Raw genomic sequence first — 24,357 nt, forward strand, 5'->3', positions numbered from 1 at the left:
AAACGTGTTCATGTGGTCAAGCCTATTTAGAAATGAGACTCAAGTACCGTGAGGAATATCTATGTGCACAGCACGTTTATTAGACAAACAATAAAGTATTTAGAAACCAGTTTGGGAATTTGTATTATAAATGTGACGGGGAGTTTTAGGAACCTGGGGAGTCTTTAAATGTGGAGTGGAAGCAGCGCTCTCTGCCGGTGCGCAGATGAAGTGCATCCAGACGCCAGAAGCACTCTAAACATTTTGCAAAGACTTTTACTGACAGAAGTGGAGGTCAAAGTTTGTGCTACCAGCTGCCTGCCTGCCTGCATCAACTGTGGTTGTGCATCCAATCAAATCAATAACTGTTGAACAGGTCCAGAAATGAACCATCCTTTATGTAAGTCTTTTGCCCATTTCACATTGTTCTTTTGAAAATCATCCCAAAATTTTTTTTTGATAATAATAACGAGCTGTGATTGGTTCTTGGTTGGATGAATTACTTTTCTTTGTATTATATTCTTGTCACTTTTTTTTTTTTTTTTTAGGTTGTGGACCGGACCGACATTTAAGGACATTAACTTGACTCTATAAAACCTAGAATCAAAATTATTCAGATGTTTCACAAAAAGAACAACACTATCATATTAGAAAATAGGTAATAGATTAATTCTCACTTGTCTCACATGAATTATCTTGTCATGTCCAATATTACAAATTCCTGCAGCAAGTCTGTCTGGTGATAAAAGTGTCAATCAATCAGGGTTAATATGCAACTCTACAACTGCAGGAAAGACCACATGTACTGCTTTTGTTTGCAGCAGTACTAATAGAAAAATCATCCCATCAATTGAATCTTTCAGTGAGGCCACACTTTCCGTCCATACTACAAAAAGTTTCACAAGCTGAGTCAGAAGTTTCCCAGCTCTTACAGCCACCGCCTCGCGTTCAGAACGATATCATCAACCAGCTAAATTTGCCTCGGCCACCAGTGTATTGTGTTCCATTTTGGGCTTTTGTATCTGTGCATTTGCTTTTAGGCAGCGCAGAGTAACTGCACATTTCCAATCTGATGTATCCTCAGGTTCACTATGAGATTCAACAGAGCAAACCTGAAGTACTCTGCGCTGCCGAAGAAACCCAAAAAGGTTGGCGAGGACTGCGTCAGCTGGATCGAGAAGCACTACCCCCATAAATAATTCGGTACTTTCTCTGATCCGAGTGCACACTATTTTCAGATTTCAGACGTAACTGCTTTGTTAAAAATACAGCTGTGCTTGATGTGAGCACTTTGGGTTCTGACAGGTCTGAATCACAGTGATGGAAAGTTCAATCAGAAATCACAGCCTGTGGTGAAAAAGCCTGTTGGACAATCAGTTAAATGAAGGTTTTTAAAATGCAGGGCAGGACCTAAACTGGGTGATGCAGGAAACACCTGGGGGTCAAGGTCATGCCTTTCTTGGCGAGATTATTTCAATTTCCCTCTTTGAAAAGAAATCGACATGAAAGAAATTAATTGAAGAGTTAAACTATTTGTTGTTAAAAAAGCAGATTGAAGAATGGAATGGAATTACATTAATTAATCGATTGAGCTCGAGTGAAACTTAAACCTAACAATTGCGTAAGTTTCAGATTCGAGAAGAAGCAGGGAAAGAGTTCTCCTTTTCGATTGCTTACAGATCTTAGTTGGTGAAACAATAATATCTTATCAAATAATTGGGAATTTTGGCATTTCACAAAAATGGCTTGGAGGTGTTAATATAAGTTGAATGCTACTCAAATGTAGTTGTATGGATGCGAGTCACAACTGTGTATTTGAATGCATAACAAATTTAAGCTTGGTCTTGTTATGTCATCTTTCGCAGCTCTTTATTTAGAGATTATTTCCCTTCTTCACCTTGGCTCTGACGTTATGGCGACGGCAGAGTGTCTGCAGAACAAATGGATCAATAAGCACGGATGGCAGGTCGGCACTCTACTCAAACATGGGAATGATACAGAGGCATCTTTCACGCACGGCTTTTGTTTTTGGGCCGTTGAACCTTTATTCCAACCTGATGTGTAAGTAAACCACATCGAGCGAGATCAAATTGGTTGTTTGTGCCTCTGATACGTCGCCGTTCTGCCCAGAGACAAACGCATTTATGTGTGTTTAGAATTTTGGGTTTGTTGGTTCTCGATCTCAAATGTTGTGCGACGTTATCTCAGTGGACAGAGAAGGTGACGGACATGCCGAGGCCGCTCATTACACCAACCTGCACAGCCTGGTACATTTCCGTGAAGCCGTGATGACATGCAGGAGGATCCAGCTGCTGCCGGTCTTTGGAGAGCTGGAGTTGTGAAGATGTGAAGAGGAATCGTGGATTTTGTTCAGGAGAACTGCCAGAAAGGTGGAGTGAGGTTTGGCAACTGTAGGATGGAAACACCGACTGACTCTGAACATGCTGCTGGGTATCTTCACAAGTGAGCACCTGCTCGTACAAAAAAGTGTGTGATACATGTGGAATGGTTTTCCGTTAAGCTGTGCGTGTGTCAATGTTCTCATCCTGGGAAGCCTGTTTCTGTCAGGAGCTAAATCCGCCAAGATCCGGTTGGGAATGTTTGGAGCAAGAGGAGCTCACGCCAGACACAATTCAGACTGTCTTTTCATAAAAATGGTTCTGGATGACGTCCTGGTTGAGGACTAATAGCGGTCAAGCTGTGACTTATGCTGTAACAATGGCTTCGAGCAGGCTGTCTGGAGACATGTAGGTAAACCGGTCATAACGTCAGTAAAAAGGCAGCGTGATGTTTTGTGTCTCATTCCTTCAAAGGACATTTATCGAATACCTCAAAATGAAAAAGAAGAAAAAAGATTAGGAATCTTTGACTTTAAAGTTACTCAGAAATGAAGAATGTCGGATCCAGTTTAGTTGTTGATGTACATCTCTAGTACGTTGCCATTACCTTTCTGAAGGAAATTCGTCATTACACTCACACAAAGACTATTTCCAGCATTATTATTTTGCGTAATATACCTAGTTTGTTGACATCTTGCGGGCAAGGAAACTCTAGAAGATTCCCGAGGCATTGTGAGAACAAGAGGCCGATCTCACTCGATCTCAATTTGCAATTGGAAAAATGATCAACGATCAGTTTCACGGCATTTAAGACTATTCTCGTGGCTTGAATACTTTCGTTGAGAAAGACTGGCTTTTTTTGTAATAAATAGGTCAAATGATGTTGATATGTCAGTTTGAGCTGCCGCGACGCCACCGCTCATATCCCACAAACCCATGGGCGCAAGGCTTTCTGAGGTGACATCAGTTCGCGGAACATAAACGGTTTGATGCCTCCAAATTCTGGTTTGTTTGTAAACATATCGACCAGAAATATGTGGAAACGAGTGTTCATGGTCTTGTTTTCGTGTATTGGTTTATTTTCTGTGCAGAAGTGGTACCTGTTATGACAAGGATATTTAAAGATTTTTTTTCTGGTAGACTAACTTGAAAGTCGATAAACATGGATATGCTAATTATACTCCTCTGGGAATTGAACCAAAACCTCCTGTGTGATAGAATCATGTCTGAATCCAAACCAAAGCATGTCAGTCTCTCTGCAAGGAATCAAGTCTGCATTAACATGCGCAAAATAACCTCTGAAACACTTAAACACGCATCACCAAACTATTAATTGACGCCACACAAGCATGATCGTCATAATTTGAGACAAATGGTCCAGGCTGCCTACAGGAGATCCAGTCCTCAGTACCATCATATTCAACACAGTCTAACAATTAGTAATACTATACTATAAATACTATAAATGATAATTAATTACCTTCAGTCAGAAGCAACCCTACAGGCATTAAAGACATTAAAAGACATCACTGCTGTGCTGCTGTAATTATTTGATTTGCCTTTACAAATGCAACCCACAGCTTCTCTTTTCATGGTCTCACAAAACCACAGGCTGAGTCTCGTCACATTTTCTTCTTTAAAGTTTATTTCAAGTTTGAATAGTTTTATTTAATGGCACCAGTTACAAGGGACTACTGGCGAGAAACAATATTTCATACTGACTTGTACAGAAGGTTACCTACAGTACAAACATGGGGTCGGAATGGATCAGACTCAACAAGAACGGGATTTGGCACATGGAGATATATATATATATATATATATATATATATATATATATATATATATATATATATAAATATACTTGTATATCTAACAAAATTAAATGGCAATCTCCAGTCCGAGGGTAGAACAAACCAAAGGACAGTGAACACAACCATACCTGGATGTATATGCACGGCTGTGTAGGTCTGTCTAATAGGAGCGAGCAGATGGGGGGGGGGGGGCTACCCATGGGTCACACCTGAAAACTGAGCTACAGAGTCAGGAGGATGCCATTTCCTCACGTGAACAACAGGTTTTTTCCAAATTACAAGAGTTGTGCTTTTTATTGGCCATGAATCCCAGCAGCGATTATTAATAGCTTATAAAGTGGAGGCTGTAAGATGGAGGCTCACGCTCCCACACTTTGAAAACGCAGGTGTTAAAATGTGCAGGTGTTTCCGTTATCGTGTCCATGTTCATCAGCGGTCCATCGAATTCCAAAACCAAACTTTACCTTTCGGTGAACAACGGATTATTTATGTTAAATAGACAAAACCGATTTCCTTTGTTTCAATTTTGATCATGAATCGTCAAACACCTGGACAAATTAAGTAAAATATGCAGAACATAAACATAACACATTGAATGTTTCTTTCAGGAAGGACCTGCAAAGACGAAACTAAGACATAAGAGTAGCCATTCCAGTGAACATTACAGTTTCTGACAGTTGGACACTGCTTCCTCTGTCGGGCTTGGAGATGTGGAGTCGGAGAAATGTGCGGCTGAATGAGACGACGCCTCCTTTCCTTCGTCTTTTCTGCTTTGGTAAACTGCAGCGTTGTGGTCCAGGCACAGGGAACAGTCTGCCGCTTAATAACGGGACGGCAAAAAAAAAACAGCAGAACAAAGACGTCTCCAAGGGAAATATATCTTTTCTTGATGAAATATTATCACTGAATGCAACGATGACGCAACACCCCAGTGGTCACATCCTTGTTTTTGAGTCAGCACAACAGAAATTTGGTACGCGGGGTTTTCCAGAAACAGCAAGAACATCTTTTACCGATCAAACACTGTTCATCAGTGGATTTTTATGCGCAAGTTTTTAAATCTTTTTGCTCTGGTTATTGCTCCTTGAATGCTGCTGCCTTTTCAAATAGTGTTGCATGTTCAGAGAAACCACTGAAGCTACATAATGCTGATAAATGTAGGAGTGACACCTCTGCAAACAATATCACACAACTCAGGCTGTCTCGACCGATGAGCTGTGACCTTAGTGGAGAAGTAAAAAATGATGAACATAAAAACACAAAAAAGTAGACCTGCCCTACTCTGTCTCTTGTTAGAAGCCTACTACCTCAGTTGACAAATGGAGACATAAAAAAAAAAAGTAAGAAAAGACACTAAGCAGCAACAATTTCCACTTAGAATGACACTGTATTGATGCTTTGCTTCTGTTGCTCAAATGTTCCCCGAATGCATTTCGAGTGAAATGGTGTCGGTATTGGTTGAAAATCTTGTGCAGATTGAGAATCAATCGCTCGACATAAGCTGACATACGACAATCGCACAATGCTCGCTAGAGGTCTACATGACACTCGCACGAGATCTGTGCAACACCTGTTTTCCATTGGAGACCTTTTCACGTTAATTGCTTGAAATTTGGATCCCACTCGTTCAACATTGGAGCAACAGTCTTACAAATGAACAACAGTGAATTCCGGACCAAATAAATGTTTCTCCCCGGTCCAGCAATCATATCATTCTTTAGACCTGGAACCGAATGGAGCTCAGTGCAGTACAGACGTTGCCCGATGAGAGCCAAGAACAGCATTTGCAGTTTGTATGAGAATACACTCAGAAGCCCTCCCCGACTCTGCTGCCATTTTTGTTAGAAAGTATGTGCTTCACTGTGCATTTGCTATTTATTACTGAGCGTGTCTGAGTTCTAAACTATTCAGTTGAGATAAGTCGCTCTAATGGTATGACGTCTCCTCCAGCACTGTGCCGCGGAGTTTGAGTTGCTGCCCGACGCCACAGATCTCTATGGCTAGTTGTGAGAGATAATGAGCTACAGGAGTGGATCCAGCCACAACGCCAAAGTGCATGCTACTCTGCGGTCACGTCCACGATGACTGTGCTCACATTACACAGGAGCAAAAGGAAACAAGGAGCACCATCAAGTGGAGCAGCTAAAGACAGGCAGCAACAAAATAGAAAATAAAATCAACAAAATAAATAAATACCCAGAACAGCCAGTAGATTGACGAGTCAACACGTGGCCCTCCAGTCCCATTTTTTTAAAAGAATCCCCCTCTTTTGCTGTGCCTTTGACTTCTCTTTCCTTATCCTGTCTAAACCTCCCAATACCATCACTTTCAGTATTCCACGCCTTCATACAGTCACACTGACGCACCACTTGGTACAGGAGGTAGACCACATGTCACACAAAAAAAAAAGGGTTTTTTTACCCAGAATCCAGCAGACAGGACAGTTATTGCTCTCTGGAGCTGTGAGGCAGAAGAGCCTGACTGAAACATCACGGGATAAAGACTCATATTCTACACTATCCTATATAATAGATTCATCAATGTCCTCTTGTATTGTGACGGATATAAAACTAATTTAACGGAGCAACTCAAATAAGATGCATTTCAAAAAACACGAGAACCATTGAGATGTTTTTTTTCTTATTTTCATACTCAAAGTATGAGGTCAAAAGTTTCTAGCATTTTCTTTTATGAGTGATAATCGTGTTTTCTAGGGGGGGGAAATTTGGGAAAATATCCACTTATATGAAACAGTTTAGGGCAGTTTAGATTTTTGTGAATTGGAAGCCAAAATTATGAAGATTGAAAGAAAATTAGTTATTTCGTTTTCATCAATCTAAAATATATGCGGACTGTTAGAATAAATCAAATGAATAAATAAATAAACAAACTACCATTGATTTCACATTTTTTGAGATGCACATCGTTACCACAGTCAGCAGGTACTTCAGAAAGCTCATTATTCATTTATAAATGACAAACATCTTGTACATGACTTCAACCCATCATTCAGTTACTGTCAATATTTCTGCCTTAACAGGCGCAGTTGTAAATCAATATTGGGAAAATAACGTTTGCTATACAGTCTTCAAAATAGCTGCCAATTCAGTCTGATAACAATGAATATTCTCTTTTACATTGCTTCAATCACATAGGAGACGTCACATGAGCACTGGTATTCAACATAACAGCACTGGGACAGTATCAGATTGACTCAATGACACTAATAACAGCACACAAGTCGCATGGATGTGCTTTTCTTATCTGATCGCAAAAACTCTAGAAATGTACAAATAAATGTACATGGGTGGAAGGAGCACAACAAAGAAACGTACTGGAAAAGATTTTTAAGGAACTTGTGTCTTCTTCATGATCATGATCATGTTAGCGGACACAATAAAAAAAAAAAATGAAATGACTAAATCTTTTTTTTTTTTTTTATTGCTGTCAACCAATAAATAGTGTTAATGTGACTATGAAAGCAAGATCACACTTGTTCGTGCTGTAGTACTGAACATCAGCACAGCTTGTGTTCGTACAAGACGTCCTCTCGTATATTATTGCTTGAATTAATTTAAGCAAGAGGATCGGCCGTGAGTTTCTACATTCAGGCTCACAGTCGCCTCTTCAAATTCTTTAAAGGTGCAGTATGTAAAAATATGTAATGCCACCTCTGTGCATTTGGTGGCATTAGTAGGTCATGGTACTATCCAGTATTATTCTTTTCAGAATTGTTTTTTTGTTCACAATTTATAAAGAGTTCCATCTTCTGTTGTTTTTCTTATGTGATCTGCACGTTTCTGACAGAGTGGAAATACTGGCGCTCCCTGCTTAGCTCACTTCCTTGAGTACATCTATCTGCATCACAACACTGTTTGTTGCTTTTTCGAACTAAAAAAAAATAATACACACTGTACCTATCAGTAAAAATAAGCTGTACTAAATTTTAGAAAGGTGAAAAATTGTGTGTTTGTGGATTATTTGCAATTTGTGCCAGATTTCATTTGATACAAATACATATTTATAACGGACATTAAAATTGCTGAAGGTGGATTCACTGCTGGTGGAGCAATGAGAGGTGTGATCAGTGTTGAGTAGATCTGGATAAAAGCCCTGTTTCTGTGGTATTTATTTATTTCTTTTTCCCTCAAACCCCTTTCCAAGTTGCCATGAATGCTTCTGACCTTACTCGAAACACAGCGCTAAAAAAGGTATAATTTAATCTTCAATAACAAAATAACATTTCAGTTCTGTTAAAATATACATGGAAAACCTGTCAATATATATATTAGGAAACAAACTAATTTGTACAAAAAGTACATCATTACTCTTATTCTAACAATAATAATATCGTATGATACATGAACCTAAGAGCAAGGTTGATATGAAACCAAAACGAGTCATGAACTCTTTATAGAAAGAAATAATTGAAATTCATCAGATGATGAAATTCCAGATAATTGGAGGGAAACACAAGTGAACAAATGAGCACAAATATTTTGAATTATCATTATTTTTTAAAACCATATCAACATTGCACATCTAGCTAGACTATTATCTATTGGTGCCAGTGCCTCTTCGCTCATCATGAGGATTTCTCTAATCCACCCTGGCTCACATAAAACTACTGGAACTGGATCATTTTATTTCAACTGTAAAATGTCAGGAAAATGCATTTGAGTGTCATCAAATCACTTTGCATTCTATAGCAAAATTTTAATGTGTGTTTAACAATCCACAAAAAAAACAAAAATGCTGACAGTCTTTCATATCGTTTCAGCAAAAATAAAAAAAAAATAAAAAAAGAAAGAAAAAGGCATTTGGTAATCACCCTGTCCGCTCTGTCTTCCAAACTCACTGTTTCTACGTTCAGACTTTCAGGCTGCTCCAGTTTTCTGTTGAGGCTCTTGTTTGTCCAGACCAGTGGTTTCCATCCAGCCAGGGGTCCAGGAACCCCTTGACCCACCAGAAATAAAATGATTTGGCCTGATTTGAACATTCCAAAGAATAAACAATAACATTTTTTTATTTTTTTTTATTTTAATCAAGAGCAATGCTGCTCTTTGAAAGAAGGTGTGTTTGACACCCTCCTCTCCTTCACACTTAATTTTTGAGCAAAACCGATTTTGGACAGAGGATCTGCAGTCTTGGTGGGGTTGTGGGAGGGGGACTCCAAGGCAGAAAAGATGGGAACCACTGGTGTGGACCACCTCTGATGGAGATGAATCACCATCAAGAGGTGTGAAACTACTTTGACTCACATGCATTTCACAGCACGAGGCCTCTTGACTTGTAACATGACTCACTTCCATCTTTTAAATACAATTAAACTTTCTTGATCACCATTCATCATCTCTTCTCTTTTCCAATGCGAATACATGTTTAAAAGCAATAAATAATGAAGGCAACGTTCATCCGTTGCTACAAAATCTTCTGTTCCGGTATAAAAGGAACTTTCTAAAACGCTTCAGTTTCACATAATTTTCCTTTGTCTTATTTGTAAAAATAAAATATTTGAAATAAGAAAAAAAAAATGAGAAGAAAAAATATCGTGGTTTTGTAAAAAAAAAAAAACGAAAATAAAGAAGACGAAAAATGAACGAAAGTGAAACGAAACGAGGAGGTGGGTGGGTGGGTCGGGGTGCAACTTAAAATAGAGAAAGAAGGAGGAAGAGAGATCCTGGCCCGGTATTACCAGGGGTGGTCCAAGCTGTATGTCTGCAGGAGGAGGATGAGAGAAGCAGGGTTCATGGTTGGGACTGGGCTGCCCTCCATCACTCCGGAGTCCTAACCGTCTTCTCAGACCCCCGAACGGGCTTACGGCCTCTACGACCTCACTCTCACTTGTTAATGAGCAACCCGCCCACCCAGCGGAGCTTGCAGGCAAACCACCGCCTGAGGGGACAAAAGTATTCGTAATGGAACTGCTCAAATTCGGGGGTCTGGCGGATATCACTTAAAAATGCAATGTCAAGGTCTGACTCGGTGAGGACGATGAGGAGGAGGAGCAAGACAAAGAGGAGTCCAATGGTCACAAGGAGCAAACGGAGGACACTTAAGACAAACTTATTCACCTGTTCCACCTCGCTGAGGGCCGAGTCCCCCCCTCCACCCTCATGCGCAGATCTACCGTCCGCACCAAAATCACCTCCTTCCCCGTACATAGGAGTGCCCGCCTCGGACTCCTTCTCCTCCTCGATGCTGCAGGGTGCGCCGTTGATTTGGCGAGAGACCGCCAGCTCCATGCTGTGCTCAGCCACCGGGGTGGGCAGGACGCTGTCCGAGGGGCTGTAGGCCTCGTCCGAGATGACCGCCGCGCCCTCGCTGGCATCTGTGGCCTGGCTCCGGTGGCGTGGGATAAAGCACTCCCCATGGGAAACTGAACGCACTGGTGTAGAGTGGGCACTGTCTCGCAAAGACTCCAGACCTAGTGGAAGGATTCAGAGAGACAGAAGAACCAGGTGAAAGTCAAACAAGACTATTACACGGTTTAATTCAGGGGTGTCTAACTCGTTTTGGCACAGGGGTCACATACATGGAGTTTTCTCACACAGCAGTTTCACAGCTTCAGCAGTTTCACAGCACTTTTAACTGTGAGTCAAATTCCCACATGCACACATTCACACACCAATAGCGATGGCCATGATGTTCCACCTCCATTGGGACCAATTTGGGGTTCAGTGTCATGCTCAAGGACACGTTGACATGTGGACAGAGCGAAATAGAGAAGAGACAAACCCACAAAACAGTCCACTAAGAAAGCCACAGCCACACACACATACACACACACATGCACAATGATCTCGAGAGGGTCAAACAAATAAAATGACAGCATCATATCCTAACAATTTTATGAAATGTTATTAAGGTGGACGCCTATTCTCACCCTGCTAGTGCTCGCTATGAGTAACTAGAACATACTGCTGCATCACTGATATCTCAACTGAGTTTGTAGTAACTACTCCTCTACTATTGTAATCCATTTGGCTGACTGTGAGAATCACATCGGTGGGAAGCAGGACATGGATGGTTATCTCAGGGTAACTTCGAAGACTCCGAGTTTTGTTTTCTTGAGAGAGCTGATTGTGTCTATTTTTTGTTTGTTTGTTTGGTTTGGTTTGGTTTTTGCACGTTGTAGAGTTCAGAACATTTTCTTCATGCAGTTTTGCTTTTGCTTATGGGGTTCATTTTGGAATTTAGAGTAAATATGAAAAGGCACAAGAGTAGCTTTAGCATCCACATTGTGATCAGACCTGCAATAGTGTGAAAAATAAAACAGAACAAAAAAATAACAAAAAAACAGGTTTTAGAATCCAGCATGAGGAAGTGATGCCATTCCAAATGAGCAAAAGCAGGCTACACCCTACACAAGTCACCAGTCTACCACAGGATAAACACAGAGAGACAGAGAGTCTCACACTCATATTCACACCCAGGGACAATTTTAGACTCACAAGCATGTTTTGAGAATGCAGGAGGAAATAAACACACAGGGAGAACATGTAAAATCCACACAGGAAGGCCCGGACCAGATTCAAATCCACACGTCTCACGGTGAGGCAAGATTGCTATTTGCTAATCACTACACCACCATGCAACCCAAACAAGAAAGGAAACGGTTCTATTTTTCTGAAAGTAACATCAGACCAGCAGTTTTCAAACAGTTTGTAAGCCACAGGTGCAGAAATCAAACATACAACCTATGAAATATTAACGTCAACATTACCGAGGTGAAAAAAAGTTCATTGTGAACTCGTCAGTTTAATGCAAATTTGTTGTCATGATATCGATCAATATGAAAGCGCACAAGTAAAACAATGAGTAATAGAGGCATGACATGTAACACAGACTTAACAAGAATCAAACTATGTACATTAAGATTTGTCCTTTAACCATTTATATAGTCAGGATTCTCCAAAGAAAGTATTATAAAAAAGTTATAAAATACTCCAATACAGCCATAGACTTTCTTAAATATTGCAAAAATTAAAGAAGCAAATACTTTGTCTTCTGCTTTCACTTAATACACAGACAAGGTTTTTGATAAACACTCTTCAGTGATGTAGATAAAGACTTTGAATAGCTCTGTAATTGAAGGAAATCATAACTGTTTGTTACTGTAATGAAACCTTTAAATCTAGAAGAAAGAAAGGAAAAAAAACATTTTAATGCTTTAACACTATTCCACATCTGGCTTCACGTGGTGATATAATATTGATACGTTGCTCAATACCAGTTTTCAGAAATACCAGAGAAACAGTAACAGCTGTAAGATTTACTGCAGAAAAACCAGGTGATCTGTTTTAACTGCAGTAAAGATACAGTACACAAGAGACCCTTCACAGTGTACATGTCAGGGAAGATGAGGTCTTTGCTGACGAGATCATGTTCTCCACAACGTCAGAGCAGCAACATTACACCTTCACTATAAAGAGAGCGGATTAACATTCAGCTTTTGATGAGGAAGCACATCATGAAAAAGGAGTTTATGAAACTGTTGGAAAAGTAGGGCAGATTATGTCCAGCATCTAAGCCTCTGCTGACATGAAACTCCTTTCAAGTGGAAAGGAGGCAGCCGACTGGCTGGAAGAGTGTTCGGAGCCATCTTTACTTCTGAGGTCATCTGACTCATCTTAGCCGCTGTTATGCTAAAGTACAGAATGATACGACCGCAAAGAAATGCATGCACCAAATCCACAGACAACCTGAAATATAATGCTTCAAAACAGGACAGCAGCTCTATAAAGAGTCGACCAATCAAACTCAACATGACAACAACAATTACCAGAAAGTGCCACAGGAATGAGATGTCCAAAGAGACTCATTTTAAAACCAAAAAGAAAAAGGCATCTCCCCATGGTGAGATTACCTGGAGCATTGCTGAGTTGTTCGGGGGGCAGCGGAGTGCTGGGAAGAGGAGTGGCACGGGCCGACTCCTGCTGTCCTGTCAGGGCAGGGTAGAGGGGCAGGACACCCAGGGCTTTGCCCAGCATACGAGGCCCCAGGCTCAGCACGCGAACCTTCACATCCCGGTAGCAGTGATTGATCATACGCAGGTGGACGTTCACCCGGGTGGTGATGCGGATCAGACACTTCACCATGGCTGCAGCGTGCACGTGCTTATCCCGTCCTTATGGTCCCACTCCAGAGTCCAGGCCACGGTGTGTTGGTGGTCAGTCGAAGGCTTGTGCCTCAGTTGCCGCTGGCAGAGATGAACCAGCAGGTCTCTGGAACAGCACGATGACCACCAGCATTGGTCTGGCCTGCTTTAGCCCCACCCAAGCCAGTGACATAAATGGAGTAGAAGACCAAGGCTATTTTCAGCTGCGGTATTAATACCACTGTAAGACACCCAGTCAGCACACACTGGGGGTGGGAAACATCGTGAACCCACAGTAAAGAACTCTCAGTATACCCAACAAACTTCTATTTGTCTCTTATAGTGGAAAAAAAAACCAGCACTTGAAAGAGGAGCGACTGTTTTACTCAAAGCTGATCAGGCCCATGCACCTGCTGTGTCCACCACACTCCCAGAAAGACTAGTGCCACCTGTTCTGGGCCCGGAGCCGGCAAGTGTGACTTCAGCTGCTGCTGTGTTGGCCTACACAAACAAACGCACATCTGTGACATATTGCATTGGAGTGAGGAGCAACTGACTGATGCACACTCCTGCAAAGTGCCCCAGCAGCATGAACGAGGCCAAACAGCTCCGATTACAGCCCGCAGGAGAGCAAGTGAATATGTGTCTTCTCAAGAATGGGTGTGATGCAATTGTAATTTTGTGCCAGAAGGTTCACAATGCCACAGCCATTATCCATTCAAACAACCCACCAAGCAAAAAATGGTTTAAAAGATGTTGAAAAGACGCCTTTGCCTTCATCTAAACTACGTCAACATTTGTTGGAAAAGTGAAAAGTCGTCTTTTTCAGGTCGCAGCAAAGACGTCTTTATTAAGACGTCACTTTATGGTCTATATTTGGTTGAAAACTCAAAGGAGAAACTGCGTCTTTTTCAGGTCGTTGAAAGGACCCTATTAAGAAAAATTAAACAACGTCGTTTTCTTCCATCCATACAAGTTCTACACTGCTTATCCTGTTCTGGGCTGCGAGGTGCTGGAGCCAATCCCCCTGTACTATGGGCAAGGGCAGGATACACCTGCCAGGTCACCAGTCTATCACAGGACACACATAGACAACCACACACACTCACACTCAGGGGAAATACAGGGTCATCAATTAACCTCACATACATGTTTTTGGACTATGGGTGGAAACCCACGCACACACGGGAAGAACATGTGAACTCCACACAGAAAGGCCCCAGCTGGATTTGAACCTTCCCACTGTGAGGTGAGAGCGCTAACCACTGTGCAGCCTACGTCTGTTTCAAGCTGTTAAAATTATATCATCATAAATTCATTATGTAGATATCATATAATCCAAGGACGGTCATCAATTCATGCTGATTTAGAATTTTGACTCTGAAATTTGACAATTGACAAAAAATTGCTGAAAAACATTTATTTATGTACATAGTTGTATTAAAAAAATCAAAAGTTATGGAAGTGGCGGGTTTCACCATGTCGGCTTCAAATTTAGCCCAAATGTAGTCGTTGAAATTGGACCATCCGTCCAATGATGGTCCAATAACACCCCAATTTCAACAGCTTTATTTGGACTAAATCAAGGCTATGGTGGACATATAGATTTAGGCCAAAAAACAACGTCTAAATCACGTCGGGTGTTTGGTGCGAAAGAACAACAGTACAAATGATTCCCACTCCACAAGACAGATAAAAAATTCCCTGGTCCATATTTTTGCGATTCCACCGATCAGAGCACCTTAAGAAAACCCACAGACTCACAGGGAAAATATGAAAATGCCTCAATTGAAGGTTCAGTAACGTGTCTGCAGTACTCACTGGATTAAGAGACCTCAGCTCTCACAAAAAAGTGCAGCGGTATCAAAGTTGGTTGGACAAAACGGCAAGAACACTGCCTTTATAGTCTTCTTTAAGATACAGGAATAATAGAGTGGGGGCATCTAAGAAGCAACTGCTGCACCAGAAAGTTTTGAAGATGGTTTTACAGAGGTTTTACTGTCTGTTTACAATTGATTGAAATGTTTTGTTGGCCCCTTTTCAAAATATCCTTTTGAGTTTGATTTGGTTTCACGCTCCCTGTCAGTCTTTCTTTCTGCCCATCAGTCTGTTTCTTACTTTCCAAACCTCTCTGTTTATGTTCCTGCTTTTTTTTTTTTGTTAAATCTAATTCAAGTCCACAAAAAAAGCACAGGTTTGTTTATTACTAAAATATCATTTCAGTTATTACCTTCCATGATAGATATGTGCACAGCTCTTCGACGTGTGCGTGGTACACTGCTGAGCCGAGGCCCGTGAGTGATGGACGGACAACTTCTGCTGGGCACGAGGCCAGCCCTGCAGAACCAAACACAGACACAGATGCATAAACATGAAACTCTGAGCTGCAAACGTAGGCAACTCCTACTGTAGTCAGTAGGCAGTGCTGAGATAAAGACATCAACAGTACCTTGGTGCCTAAGAAAATGGAAGAAAATCAAACAAAAGTGTGACGAAACAGTCTGACCTCTTCTGAGTTTATAACTCTACCTGTGAATTTCTGGAGGTTCGCGTTTGATTTTGGCACTCTGCTCCATCACCTCTTTTGCCACCCGCCCGCTGTTATAAAGCACAAAGACGATGCTCAGGATGAGTTTCATGTACACGCACGCACGCACGCACGCACGCACGCACACAAAACCAAGCACTCTAGTCTCACCCAATGCTATGAGAGCCGTTCCTGCAGTGGATGAGTACTGTGCATGAGCATCATGATTGAATTAACCTGGTGAATTCAGCTTTGTTTAACTGAATTACCACCAGTCAGACAAATGCACACAGACATACCCGCAAGATAAAATATCAAAACAATGATCATGGTTTGCCCTTCAACACTAAACACTGCATTCGATTGACTTGGCTCGTGGGTAAAATGTCATAGCAGTTTTTCCACTGAATGGACACTTAATCAGAATTATAATATACTTTTTAGCCATGTCAGTTGACTTAAAGTGTAATAACTGGCATTATTTCTATTTAATCTTCACAGGCTTTTTGATTTTTGACAATAATTATATAAAAGTCTTAAATTCCCAGTATAAACGGGTTGTTTCCACTGGAGCTTAAACTTCATATTAAGACACTACACTAAGAGCACATTATTTTTAGGTGTGATAATTATGTGTTTACTTGTATTGTCCATTTCAGCAACAAAAATGTGTTCATGTGTAATAACCTCAATTACATGAAGGTCTTACAGTTTACAAAGATTCAGTTTCCAATAATTTCAAATTATATTAAATGTTTGGGTGGTGTGCCTGTATACAGTTACATATATGATTATTTGACACTCAAATAAAGATAAGATTGAGATGTGAGGTTTTTTTTTATAAATTAATAAATAAAAACACAAAGCAAAGCTTTCATCTGCAGCTTCACAGCATATCCAAGGTGATAACACCTCATGTGACCAGTCTCTTTCATTTGCCTCCTCTCTCCTCTGTCTTGTGAGGCGTCAGTCTTACCCTGCAGGCACGAGTGGGCTATCGTCACAGCACAGAAAGCCAAGAGGCCACATCTTCTGGGAATACTATTCAGCTGGAAAGAGGGGGCATCCGCAGTAGTCCCCCCACCCCCATCATAAGTCCTGCGACCTTGTCGTGTACTGTACCTGTATCGGAAACGGCTGCCCTTGAAAAACAGGTTGCTGCTGGACACTGTGCGAACCTGACTCGACTTCTCAAGTCTGATGGAAGAAAAAAGAAATGATAAAGAAATCAACTGCAGTTCAACAGAGACGCCTGGCAGGAAAACAGATACGTCTCATGTAAATGTAATAAAGGTACATCTCAAATGTTATCATTGAATATAACATAAGCTAAAAAGAAAACATTTGAACAAAAAAGAAGGCTTGAAATATTTCAGCTTATGTGGAACAAAGTGAAATATTTGGATGTTTTCCCATTTTGATTAAATTATTGGGGGAAAAATTCCTTTTCCATTGTATTGTTTTTCTTTGAGATGCATTCATGTTTTCTGAGTCCAAGAAGGGAGAGATCAAATGCCCTTTCAATGAATTATGCACGTTGTTTCCTTACACTATAGGCACAGCATCCCTATCACAGCTCCATACAGTATTCAATATGTTTATATTGTCATAGCAAGTGAGACATTAATTTTTAATGTTTCATTTGCTTTCAAGGGGTTATGTGTGCCTATCTGAAAGACTGAGCCTCTTCATCATATGTCCTTTCGTGTTTTAATGACCCAGACTTCCGATTACAGAAAATCCTAATAACTGGAGGGCTGATAAAAAATTATCACTTCGCCACTTGAGAGTCGTCAAAAGGTCACATCATATTTCTTCCACCCAGGCCCGTACTAATCTCTGCTGCTTCCCCTCTTTGTTTTTAAACCCTCTGCATGACCCTCATCAGCGCGACTCGTTACGATACCACTCCCAGTGAGCTCACACTGCTCACACTTGTTTTCACCTTTCATGCTCTGGAGAGAGCAGAGCAGACCTGCACTATTACTCATGGCTGACACAGGAGAGCCGTATCTCAGGAGCAGCGCTGAAGTGCTTACGGTCTCGTGCCAACGCACACTCCTTTCCTAAAGGTCAACAGCAACCCGCACCCAATTCTCCCGCTGATAAACAACCAGGGGGGAAGGGCTCTTAAGGACACTATAAGGTGCTGTGACGGTAACACGACCGAGAGTGCTCGGAGATGCACCGCGGGAAACTGCATCATGTTGGCAAGGTAATGAGAGAAATGAAACAAAAGAAAGGAAGCTGTGAACTCACTTGTAGAAAGCTTGATGCTCCACTCCGCACTTCCAAAGGTGCTTGCATGCTTCTGGTGTGGGTGCAAAGTACGTCAAGATGATCTTTTCGTCCTGCACGTTGGAAATGACAGACGGTGCAGGACAATATATTACACTGAGACCAAGAGTATCACATTGCACAAACATTGACGACGCAACATGGTTCACCTCTTTTCATCCTACATCCAACAATTTATGCTCTCACCTCCTTTTGATTTGCATATATGTGGAAAGTCTTGCCTTCGAACTTGAGCTTGGTCACCTCGTTCCTGTTCGGGGAGAAAGCGCAGCAACAGTTACGCTTTAAAGTGGGCAGAAACAGAAAGCCACAGCGTCTTTAAATATTCATGACAGCCACTCTGAAATCACATAAACAGTCATGGAGCTCTGTGTTTGGTTGGCAAAACAAATAAGCGATAATATTCCCCAAAGGGAGGTAATGAAGATCAAGGGAAACCTGAGTGCTGTTGAAGGCAAACAAATACAGCCATTATAAATACTGCAAACACAATACATAATAGGCCTTGCAACATTTTGGTGGCAGTAGCCTCCTTAGTTATAAAGAAAAACACACATCGTAGAGAATCAAAGACTTTTCCTAAACTCATTTCAGTTGGAATCTATGTTGAGGCTTGTATCTAACTGTGATTGAAACTTCTGGCTGAATTTGTCTGTCAATGCAGCTCCTGCTCAGCCATCTGTGCACACGCCAGCCTCCAGCGCTTCTCACAGGTAGAGGCAGATGGAGAAGGTCTGTTGACTGTGACTCTGGCAACCAGCTGTACTACACACTTTGTACTTGCAGAAAACGGAATTTGGCAAACATGGATTATATATAGATCTCTCTGCATGAAGCACACAAGAGAGTGATGCTCGCTCGGCTCACCATTTGAGAAAATGAACTCTCTTGTTTCCCTGAAGTACCACAAAACCAAATGGTGTGAAGGCAAGAAAAGCTGGGTTCCCCGACACATCCTGAAACACGCACAATAATGATGATTAGTACTTAGAACAAAAAGGGATTCTGATGAGCTTGAGCACATATTGAGCACATTTTCAAGTGTCAACCCATGAAAATGGTGCATTAGCAATTGCAAAACAACACTCAACCTTGCATGGATGGGGATCGACACCATATGTCTCCAGCATCTGGGCTTTCTGCAGGAAGTTTCGCTCTGATGTTTCAGGAGTTTGTCCACTGAGGGGGAGCAAATGTTTGTGTCATATCATCAAAAATAATGAGTAGAGGCACAAGATTACTAAAATTCTGAAAAGATGTGCTAACTAAGACAATCTCTGAACATAACTTATATCTAATCAAAGTGAAAACAAGATAAATATGCAGAGGGAAAATATACCAAATGCAAACAAACATTTACTGAAATTCTGCTGAAGCAATTATGACTTCTAGTGGATTTGAAATTAATAAATGATTCACTGAAGCAGCTCGGTGAAGAATGAGGAGACCACTAGTGGGCAGCAGAGTGTCATGCTGCATGTCACTCTGGTCCCACAGCATCAAAACTGGACCTGGTTGATGCAATGCTATGGCTTTTGTGTCTCACAGTGTCATAATAAAACCTTTATTAAAAATCTTTTGGTTTTTCTTTCCCTATTTTGGTTACTGAAAACAATCATAATGCAGGAGTAACATAAGTCATAAAGCACTTTATAAACCAATGAAAGGAATATCTCTGAAATCACTGAGCCTTATGTTAAGAGTGTAGATCTGCTTTATGAGTCAACCTTTATTTTCCTAAATCCTTGTTAAAGTAGTGGCCAGGACCCATCACTTATACTTGTACAAGCTAAAATCTGACTGAATTATTCGAGAGGATAGTGGAGGATGGAGCAATCTTCTTGGCTATCTGCTCATACACCCAGCAATAATCTGGCGAGTCAGACACATTAGTCCAGCGCAGATCAGTGTGCTCTTCCATCATTACTGCAGTCAATTATATGAATGTCAAGGGAGGGTTGACTGTTTGTCTGGCCTGAAAAAGTGTGGGCTCTACAGTTATGCGGGACAGATTGACAGGGAAGGTGCACTCATACAATTTGGCTCTTACATCAGCTCTGTCTTGTGTATGTCTGCAATCCGCCGCTCCAGTTTCTCCGAATGTTTAGGGAAGAACTGGAATTTGGAGCTGTAACCTTCAGGATGCTTCCCCGGGTCATAATTACCGATCTCAGCTAAAATAAAAGAATAAAGTTAAATGTTAAAACAAGTCATTGAGAGAAAATAGAATTAGGATTTCTTTGAGACTCTGCTGCTATTTGCTTTTTGCCAGAGGAGATGGCGTATACACAGCCAGGATTACTTGTGGTCCTTCATGCCACACCGCACTCCTCATATGACCCTGATGCTGATTTCTCTCTGCAAGGAGGAGCTGACCAGGCAGCCCATCTTTAATTCATCAGCCCCTCCTCCAGAAGACCTGCCTCATCTCAAAACTCAGTGCTTTCTGCGACACCAGCTCTGCCGCCAGACATCGTGTGTGCTGTATTCGTTTCGGTATTTAAGAGTGATAAGAGGATGATAAGATGCCAGATAGAACGCATCAAAGACTCAATAATTTACCATGAGCGCTTGAAAAAACAAGGAGTGTACAAGTCATTGAGTTAATCTCATACAGGTACAAAATACTCTTTGAGAAACCTTGGCTCATACACCAGTATAAACAGCACATGACATAGAGTAAATGTTAAACGTGATCATCAGCAGGCCCAACCTTCCTCAAGTGTTTTTAAACAGACACATTGAAATTATTTAGAGAATCTATTTGGGTGCCTCTTGGCATTTATCAGCATGGTAAAGTACAAAGCAAAGTGAAACAGAGGTTAGAGCACAGTGAGAAGCAGAGCGGTACAAGTCATTTCCATCTGTCACTTTCCATTACCTTGAAGGATGTGAGCAGCCAGCATGGCTGCATCCGAGGTTTTACAGAGGAGCCGACCATGGTAGAGGTCTCTCTTGATTTGCAGGAAGACAAGATATCTGCAATGGATAATCATGTCAGGTTGACTGCTTAAAATAATAGTAATGCTATTGAAAATACACATTACCTTACTTAATGCTCGATTTCCTCACAAAAACATTAAGGAAAAAAACAATAGCAACAAAACAACGAACCCGATAAATTTCGAATGCTGTATGTTGAGTTCACGTTGCCTATGTGTGATTTGAATATTTCTTTTTGATTTTGCTGAAATGGGGGTTTTGTGTTGGGAAAATGAGGGTAGGAGAGCCCTGAGGGGAAAGCTGCTACCGATGCTAAGCTTCTCTTAAAGCCTCCAGCCTAGTTTCAGACTCACCCAACCTATCAGCTCCTGAAGCAACGACTTTAATGAGACAACATTTGCTGCAAGGATGACAATAACGACAATGGTAATGCCAATTAGTATCATCATTATTGTTACTGTTGTCAGCGTTGAGGAAACACAGTCAATGGGATAATTCAACATCTGTTTTTAGTCGATGAGACAGTCAGAGCTGCTTCTCTCTGTCGAGACTATTTTCACAAAGGCTACAATGATGCTTCAAAAATATAAACAAACATTAAAAGGTTGCATGTTCCGTATTTCTCACACCGCAGGAGGTTCTACAGACTCCAATCAAGTTCTGTGAGTAATATGCATATGGATGATAGCATGGTGCTACAGATTTGCTTGTTCTGAATATATATTACACCACAACTGTATGTAATGAGTTTAAACACAGCCAATCAAAAGCTCGCACATTTTACCTTCATATGTCGTGTAGTTATGTATACATTATGTTTTAAATGACAAAAAACAGGGTTGTTTCCAACGTGAAATTTCCACTGTTGATTAAACAGGGTTAGGGTTAAATCATAATGTCTCTTTTTTGGGGGGCAGAAAGTGTTTTTATTGGTGTTTCATGAAGAAATGACATGAAGCCAGATGTCTAAAGCAAGATGCTCTCCATAAGACCCCAGAAGCTGTGCTGTGGTATCTGCTTTAAGTGGCGACGTGAGGCCTCCACGAGCTCAGTTGTATCAGTGGATGCCCATAATAAAGTTGTTGCTGTTTTACTGCCTTTCCTTACTGAGACCAGGGCAGACTGGGAACAGCCCACAAGAGCATCCTTTCCCAACACATGACCTCTGAGGAAAACATGTTCACTTGCTGTCTAGTACACCCCTCACACCAATCCATGCTTTGAAAAACAATCATCAGTGTTACTTCTTTCATCTATCAGTGGTCATAATGTTATTGTAATTAATTGTTTATTCTCACTGACCCGTCGGAGTCTGCACAACACTCAGCCCTCTCCTCTCTCATATTCAAGTATAACTCTTGCATATCATCCTTTCAAGTAGTCCCCCGACACCCACCCACCACCACCACCAAACCCTCCCCACCCCCCCCAAGCTCCTCCATCCACTCTGTTCATTATGTTCACTCCACATGCTGTCCACATTTCGTCCCATTACACCTCTGAGATAGAGTGGACTCCTCTGCCCCCGGTCAGTAATGAATACACCACTGAACTGAGCACACACACATTCACCAGCTGGCAGCTTTCAGCATCATCTGGAGGAGGTGTGAAGTCGCTGCTGCTCAACTATTACTGCATTGCATGCTTTCTTTGAATTCTGCAAATTATCTTCAGAAAGTGTTATTGCAGGACCTTATTTCGGAGAAATAACCACGGAAAAAAAAAACTCATGCATTTATACATAAGACTCTTCATACATAAAACCCTTACCAAGTGTACTCTCTTGTTAGAAAATATGTTCCATGTAATACTTATCATAATGTTTTAAACAGTGAGGTACTCTGGCTTTTTAAATATGAAAGGTCATAAATTATGTGTTGAAAACAAACCATGTTTGCTCTGTCTAAAAATACTATAGCAGTGGTTTTCTACAGAAGTGTGAACACATCTTTGAAACACAATCTTTACTCAAGAATAGTCTTTGAAGTGGAAAAACAATAATGGGACACAGCTGCCCTTCAATGGGTTGACAATTGATTTGAGTCCCTTCATCACTTTCTCACTAATGTGATATTAAAGTGGAACCAAAGAAGAAAAGAAAAAAAAAAAAAACATCAACTCATCCAAGGTAAAAGCCACCACAGGGGGTCATACCGAGTGATTTCCTCCTTCAGAGCAGCGGGCTCAGGAGGGTAAAACTTGACTCTCAGACACAGGGTGAATGGAGGCTGAGCTGGAGGAAACAAAAGGAAAACATTTAGCGGATGGTTAGAAATAATTTGAATTAAGAACTCAACCAATCATCAGGAGAAGAGAAAAAAAAAGAGTAGCTGTCCTGATCAGTCCTCTGACAGTAATTCCAGTAATTTGTGAGATTGTATTTCCTTAGTTATTTAATGAGGACTTTAGCTAACTGCCCTGTACTAACTAGGTGGGTGTACTGTGTTGTCTTTTTGTATTTGTAGGGCCATCCGACAAGTATATAATTAAAGCAAACTCATCTATATACTGTGCCTCTAATGATCTGTCAACATCAGGTCAAATATGCAAATTAAATAAACTGCATGGTATGTTTGTGCTCACCACAACTTGTTTTACTACCCAGCAGTTAATATAAATAAATACTCACAACATTGAAATCCTGAGAATGAAATAAATTGGGTTAGTTAATGAGTAGTGACATCATACTGACTTTCACTCTGTGTTAGCTGGTTCAGGCTTCAGCTTTAGTCGACCTTACTCTGAATGAAGCAAATATGCATGGATAAATGGATGACTCTGTATGCTTTATTTTTAGCCTACCAAAGGCCTTTGATTTATTGTACATAAGGACGTTATAAAAAAGGTTTTCTTGAAATTCCTGCTCCATTCATCTTCTATACCTGCTCAAACAGTATTTGTAAGCAGACTAGCAAAGGTTCCCGGCAATGCAAATGTTAAAATGTTGATAAGTAAACGTGTTTGCAGAAAGAAACCGACAAAAACAAACTTTAATATATAATTAAAACATTTTTTTAATAAATATTTTTTGGGAAAGATGGCAAATTCGAATGGATAAATGAAACTAAATGAAAGTACTTTATTGGTTTCTCCTACAAGTCTGTCAATTTTTACTGACTCACCCATTAATAACCACAATTATCAGGAATACGTCACTTCAAATCAAATGAGAATAACTCAGTCTGTCAGCCCAATGTATGTTAAATTCTATTTAAAAGCACAATCACTTTGCTAACAATTGCAAAACTGTTAGTACATTGGATTTAGTGCTTTTATAGAAACATCCCGTAATGTTCGGCGGATGTATTGCGTCACTGACTTTAAAATAATTTCTTATGTGTAATCATTAAAACAGCT

General features: G+C 40.8%; 1 protein-coding gene across 2 annotated transcripts in view; it reads right to left on the bottom strand.

Moving 5' to 3' along the window:
* Positions 1–8,764: 8,764 nt before the first annotated feature.
* Positions 8,765–24,357, bottom strand: part of frmd5a (FERM domain containing 5a) — a 57,065-nt gene continuing 41,472 nt past the window's right edge. Inside the window, exons 4-15 of one of the 2 annotated variants that reach the window (XM_080476007.1) lie at positions 23,155–23,233; positions 20,939–21,036; positions 20,108–20,231; positions 19,149–19,236; positions 18,925–19,013; positions 18,244–18,307; positions 18,019–18,110; positions 16,882–16,956; positions 15,762–15,830; positions 15,463–15,569; positions 10,207–10,559; positions 9,175–10,027 (exon numbers count right to left, since the gene is read on the bottom strand). In XM_080476007.1, the coding sequence (XP_080332133.1) occupies positions 9,980–10,027; positions 10,207–10,559; positions 15,463–15,569; positions 15,762–15,830; positions 16,882–16,956; positions 18,019–18,110; positions 18,244–18,307; positions 18,925–19,013; positions 19,149–19,236; positions 20,108–20,231; positions 20,939–21,036; positions 23,155–23,233 (1,286 nt within the window). In that variant the 3' untranslated portion in view covers positions 9,175–9,979. Of the gene's footprint in view, positions 10,560–15,462; positions 15,570–15,761; positions 15,831–16,881; positions 16,957–18,018; positions 18,111–18,243; positions 18,308–18,924; positions 19,014–19,148; positions 19,237–20,107; positions 20,232–20,938; positions 21,037–23,154; positions 23,234–24,357 lie in introns of both variants that reach the window. The other variant, XM_080476006.1, reaches the window with a different exon arrangement.

The sequence above is a fragment of the Lipophrys pholis genome, assembly GCF_963383615.2.
Source record: "Lipophrys pholis genome assembly, chromosome: 11".
Lineage (NCBI taxonomy): Eukaryota > Metazoa > Chordata > Actinopteri > Blenniiformes > Blenniidae > Lipophrys > Lipophrys pholis.